Source organism: Nycticebus coucang, chromosome 17, assembly GCF_027406575.1.
Source record: "Nycticebus coucang isolate mNycCou1 chromosome 17, mNycCou1.pri, whole genome shotgun sequence".
In the NCBI taxonomy this organism is placed as follows: Eukaryota; Metazoa; Chordata; class Mammalia; order Primates; family Lorisidae; genus Nycticebus; species Nycticebus coucang.
This window is the reverse complement of record NC_069796.1, coordinates 46496815-46502814: the sequence shown is the minus strand read 5'-3', so window position 1 is coordinate 46502814 and position 6000 is coordinate 46496815. Positions and strand designations below refer to the sequence as shown.

General features: G+C 42.5%; 1 protein-coding gene across 3 annotated transcripts in view; it reads right to left on the bottom strand.

The window, feature by feature from the left end:
• STK32A (serine/threonine kinase 32A) overlaps positions 1 to 6000 on the bottom strand; it is a 157075-nt gene continuing 151075 nt past the window's right edge. For 2 of the 3 annotated variants that reach the window (XM_053566321.1, XM_053566320.1), the window contains exons 11-12: positions 4714 to 4778; positions 1 to 4321 (exon numbers count right to left, since the gene is read on the bottom strand). In XM_053566321.1, the coding sequence (XP_053422296.1) occupies positions 4228 to 4321; positions 4714 to 4778 (159 nt within the window). In that variant the 3' untranslated portion in view covers positions 1 to 4227. The remainder of the gene's footprint in view (positions 4322 to 4713; positions 4779 to 6000) is intronic. The other variant, XM_053566319.1, reaches the window with a different exon arrangement.

Here is a 6000-nt window from a genome sequence, read left to right as displayed (position 1 = left end):
GTTTAGAGTCCACAAAGCATGTGAGAGCTCTCTCACTGCAGGACAAGCTCAGCGAGCCAGTGGTGTGCGGGCTGCAGAGCTACTGTGGGTCTGAGAGGAAGCTGGCAGGTCCCTTCATTCTCTTTTTTTTTTATTAAATCATAGCTGAGTACATTGATATGATCATGGGGCATCATTCACTAGCTTCGCAGACCATTTGACACACTTTCATCACACTGGTTAACATAGTCTCCCTTCATTCTCTTATTCCTGCTGCAGAAATTCTGAGCTGCCTGCTAACTTCCTGCCCCAGATCGTGGGCCTTGGAACATCTGCCTTCTGCTTAGGTGTATGGAATGCGACAGGACAAAAGATGGGGAGGGTTAGGAAGGCCGGGTGCCGAAAAAAGAGGTGCACAGACTGCCCACGGACTGAGGGTCACAGTGAAAGGCAGGGTATATTCCCTGAGACATAAACGCCAGAGGGGTTGGTTTTGGGGGGGGGATTTTTTGCTTTTTTTTTTTTTTTTTTTTTAGTTTTTATACATATGGATCAGTTAATTTGCGCTTCATTCCATAGTTATTGAACGTCATCTCAGCACTAACTTGTCTCTAGTAAGGGACATTGCTCGCAGGAATAGAAATTAAGAGCAAGTAACTTTGGCCAACCCCAGTGCTACCTCTAGGGAAAACAATTAAATACACACACAGAGAACTGACAAAGAAGGGTCAGTGGCTTACTGTTTACAGAAGACATTTTAATACACACAGGCACATCTACGTTACACATGCTACAGCTCAACACAAGTGCTTGTTTTCCATTCAAGCGCTGCCAGACAACTGAAGTTTGGAGTTTTAATATCAGTGTTTAATACCAATCAGACACACTGTATTTATACAAACACTCATCACGGGCAGACAGAGTAGGAAACAGGGTTTTGAATAAACAGAATACAGGGACAACTGGGTACTGAAACAAACTCACAATGCTTTTCATTTCAGCTTTTGAAGCATAAAAGCCTGAGTGTTACTAGGTCAGCCACAAGCAGCAACACTGGTCCCTGCTAGCTGATTAGTACTCTTTCTTCCTAGTTATTAATATTTATCTATTCATCCAGACTACAAAAGCCATGATGCTACAAAGTCTAGGTGCTTCTGATTAAAACTTTCCTATCAGAGAAAGCTTAACCATGACTTCACTGGATTAACGTGGTGCTGTTCTGGGCTGCCTGACGTTCATTCCTGCCCTAACAGTGACCTCAGGCAGAACCAGTGCTGCGTGGAGGAGGGTCAGCCATTAGCAGAGCATTTTCTTCCATGGAATTCAGATAGTGGCCGAAGTGGCAGGGTGCAGCTGCCCTGCTCATCCACTAGAGATCCCAAAAAATGCACTAGAGGGGGGCAGTCCTGCTACAGTGCAAGAGCGTTATAATCAGGGTGCTCCTGGACCTCAAAGCTTGCTCAGCCTTTCCAGATGCTCCATCTAGGTAAGGCAGGAAGCTGTCAGAAGAAAAAGATTCAGGGACACCAGACATAAGATCTAACAGTCATCTCAGTTTTTAAAATTCTCAGCCCTGAGCCTTGGTTGTCACAAGTCTAGGTGAGCTATGTTCCAGCTGGGAACGTGGGGAACGTATTTCTTTTAGTTCCAGTAATGGAATAAAACCAAAGGATATAATTTCAACAACTAACAGTAACTAGAAAGATTTAGGAAAGGTTTTAATTTTGAGAAACCTTTTTGGTTTTTGTGTTTAGAATGCACAGGGGTAGGAAGTGCTTAGAATCGGTTGTTCTGCAATGTCAGAGACGGTGGTTTTTCTTGTCTAACTTGTAACACATTGCGTGTCTGCCACCTGGCTAGGATCGAAACCCATCTTACTCTCTGACACTGCTCTCTAATCAGTGTGTCCAAGGAAGCAGCTTAATGGAAATAAGAACTGAGGAGTCAGACTACAGAAATTGTATTTGTTCCCGCTGTAAGTTGTACTCACGTGAAATGGCACTAAAAATTCTCTCTCATCGTGACAGCGAACCGAATAGTCCCAGTGCCCTTTGTTAATAAGCACGAGAACAGAAAAGTTTCCCACAGCCTCTCCTTCAGGGGAATGCCAACAAGGTCACAGAAAGAGGAGGAACCAGGTGATGAGGAAGGCACGCCCACAGCACATAAGGCATCATGGCTGGAGTCACAACACGTGGGAGATGGAAGCTGGTGAACATGCAAGTGGCGCCTGACACTCTGGGGGTTACCAGCCCTGGAGCAGAATCTGGCCACTTTCTTAGGCAGCTCTTTTCAACCCACTACCCTCTCTGAAACTGTATCAGGGCCAGTGTTCAGCGTTTACACAGTTTGGAGATAAATAAAATAGCATAGACAAATAATGTGGGCAAACTATAGAGAAAAGGAATTAAACAAACAGAACAAAAAAGTTGGCTTTTAATTCTTTAACAAAAATATGGTTGCTTTTAACAGAGAGAGGCAATATTTCACAGCTCTGTAAGAAATTCTGGGCCTGTTCGCTCAGTGAGGAGCAAAGGTAAACAAGTTTAGCTCTGGCTCTCTGCTCTGCTCATACTCGGATGCTGCGGTGTGACCTCCTTTCTAGATAAGTCTCCTGCAGCAGGCCACCATCTCTCTTAGTGCTGTTTCCACCTGTCTGGCTTACAAATGGGTGTCAGTCTGCTCTTCCCTGTTGCCCGTTATTGCCATCTCAGAGAGGCCTATTCTCTCCATGAGTAGTAAGGACAGATGTAGGTGATGTGAGCAGTCTAGTGCTTAGAAAAGTCCCCACTAAGCTGGTTCACTTCTTGACCCTACCCAGTGGCATCTGTGGGTTGTCAAAAATAGTTCTGCAAAGATCTGTGTATCAGTGGAGTGGAGTCACAGCATATGCACATCTTCACCTACGCAAATTAAATTTTGAGCTTGGAAAATCAACAAACGAAATATTAAAAACAAAGAGTGACATGTCAATGATATTTTAAATAATTACGCAATTCTACCTCCCATCCCTGCAGTAAGAACAAGTAGGACACTGGTCTGTTCGTCTCCATGAACTTACACTGCTCAGATGTGTGAACATCCCGCTGTTCTAAGAGCAATTCTAATCTATAAAGACGTGTGTAATATGCTCAACATTTTAGTTCATCTGGTATTAGCTAAAATGAGACCAAAAGTAAAAATAAAGAACAAAATGGAAACAAAATAAAAACAATGACTTGTTTCATTATTGAGGGGTGACTCTACCGCATTGGGCTTCACCCAAGAAAGATTCTTCCCATAGGTTATAGGTAATTGGAAGGATTTTTCAAGGGTAAATTTTACTATCTTCTAAATTCACTTCTAACTTAGACTATAACCCCTGTGTATGAGGTAACTTCTCTAAACCGCAAGGTGGACATGCTTTCGTGTGGCTGATCCTCTCCAGATATAGGTCTCTGCTAACCCTCGAAGGACAATTAGTCCTCAAGGAACATGGTTATTGGAAACAGGAGAAATGGTGTGCTAATATTTAGCTACCGCCTTGCTAGAAGGGGGAAAAAATAAGTCTTGATTTGTAGCATTTGCTATTTTCTATAATGCAAATACCCGTATTATCACCAACTTCAAGTTAACAACTTCACATTACTGAAAGGGAGTTGGACAGTGATATACACGGCAGGCTCCTGCTGGCTGATGTGAGGCTGACTCCAGCACACCACTGCAAGCCCTCATAAATCTATGTTACTTTTAATCTGATCCCATTTCATTTCTTCTTGATGGAATTCCTTATTGCTATCTCTAGTTGGATTTGGTGACTCTGACTTTTTTAGAAGTTTTCTAGGTCTGAAAAGTCTCACTGTGTCCTGTGTCCATTTGCCCATTTTGTTACTATGGAATTAGAAGGAATGGAAAAATTAATCTACATCCAAATATTCCTTGTAAAATAAAAATAAAGGCTGTTTCAAATAACAGTTGTAGCTCTAAAAAGGCAGGGAGGATATGGCTCATCTAGAATAACCCTCCCATTTTATATAACTAAACTGAAGTAGAGAAAATGGTTAAGTGACGTGCTCAAGATCGCGCAGTTAGTTTGCAGTGAAACGAGATCCCGGGAGCTCAGGCCCAGGACTCCGCACTGCATCCTGCTGCCTCCTTAGAAAGACATTCGCTCAGATTTTCTAAGTCATGAGGTGTAGAGTGGTGAGAACTCCGTCAGCTCTTCTGGATGTGGATAATGAGAAGTGCCTCAGGAAGATGCTGTAGGCTTCACAGGTTGTTATTCTGGCCATCCTGTCCTTGTGGGTCTTTGGTTTGTTCCAAGGCTAGATGTGCTTGCTTTTTAGTAAAATCCCTTTTTACTCTTAAAAAGAAAAAAAAAGATGGCTTTATTCTTTCAAAATAAATAGAAGGTTTATGTTTTTAAAATAACACTGAGCCCAACAATTTATTAGGAAAAGGGATGAGCCAAGGAAATCTTAAGAACACCATTGATCGAGATATTTAAATCTCAATTTCTCTGGCCTTCCCATAAACAAAAACTTGACTCTAGGATTATTTACCTATTCAAAAATTTAAAATACATTAAAAAATATTTTTTAAAGCTGCTGAATTTTCCAATTTTTCTATAATGGATGGGCATCATTTTGTAATAGGAATAAAAAATTTAATGTTAAAACATTAATCTGTGTAAGTAAAGCCTGACCAAAACACTCCATCATTTTCTGAGCTTTCTGTTTCCCAGGAATTACTTACTTTTCTCTGTTGAAGATTATGAATTCCTTCTGAACAGACTCAAGGTGCTCTTGAAGAAGACATGCCTTCCATGAGAGTAATGAAAACAAACCAGAGGTACAGTTAGGCGAATGAGAATTATCAAATAGTCAGTAACCTACTCAGTTGTCTATTCAGTGAATAGACCAAATCTAAGAAATACCAAATTGTCTTCAAAAGGAATGCTACATGAGGAAGATTTGGGGAAGATGGCAGAGGAGGCCAGGACTCTGTCTCCCCACCTAGACAATAACAGCACCGGCAGAATCTATCTGATGTAATTACTTTGGAACTTTGGAGTCTGCTAAAGACCTGCAGTGTTCAGGGGAAGGTCTGCGTGGCAAAGTGCAGCTAATTATAATCAATTTGAGCTCTTAGCACAGTCACAGCAACACATCTTCCATCCTCCAGCCTCATGGGAGGGAGCTATGCACACGCTTGTTGCCAGAGCAGCTTGTGCAGGGGGTAGGAAATAAGAACCATGTCCTCCCAATCCCGAGGACCTATGCTCTGATCTCTGATTGCTGCTTCTGATCACAGAGGTGCAGACCAAGGGGCTGGTGGCCACTGTTCTTGCATCTCCTGCATTGTTGCGAGCCGCTCTCCCTCAAGGTGAAGTGCCTTCTAGGAGATTTAAAGAAACTGTATCCTTTCCCTCTGTCTCTTTTCCCTCTTCTGGGCATCAGATAGTAAAGACCAGAGCATTCAGGGCAGGTGTGGTGGCTCAGGCCTGTAATTCTAGCACTCTGGGAAGCTGAAATGGGAGGATCCCTTGAGCTCAGGAGTTCAAGACCAACCTGAGAAAGCTCAGACTCTGTCTCTACTAAAAATGATAAAAAAAAAAAAAACAAAAAACTTATTTGGATATTGTGGCAGGTGCCTGTAGTCCCAGATCCTTGGGAGGCTGAGCCAGAAGGATCATTTGAACTCAGAAGTTTGAGGTTGCTCTGAGGTAGGCTGAAGCCATGGCACTCTAGCCTGGGGCCTCACAGCAAGACTCTGTCTCAAAGAAAAAAAAGACTAGAGCATTCAAAAAACGACTGCATATATAGGGAAAATGAGAAAGTGACCACATATGTATGCCTGAGGAAAGGCACAGGCTCAGAAAAGACCTAAAAAGATCTTAAGTTTACACCTCAGCTCAGATCGATCCTTGGCACTGAGATAGCCTATAACCATAAACACAAAACAAACAAAACATAACAGAGGCCAGGTCCTAAAGCTCATGTTTGTAATCCCAGAAACTCGGGAGGCTGAGGCCAGATCACT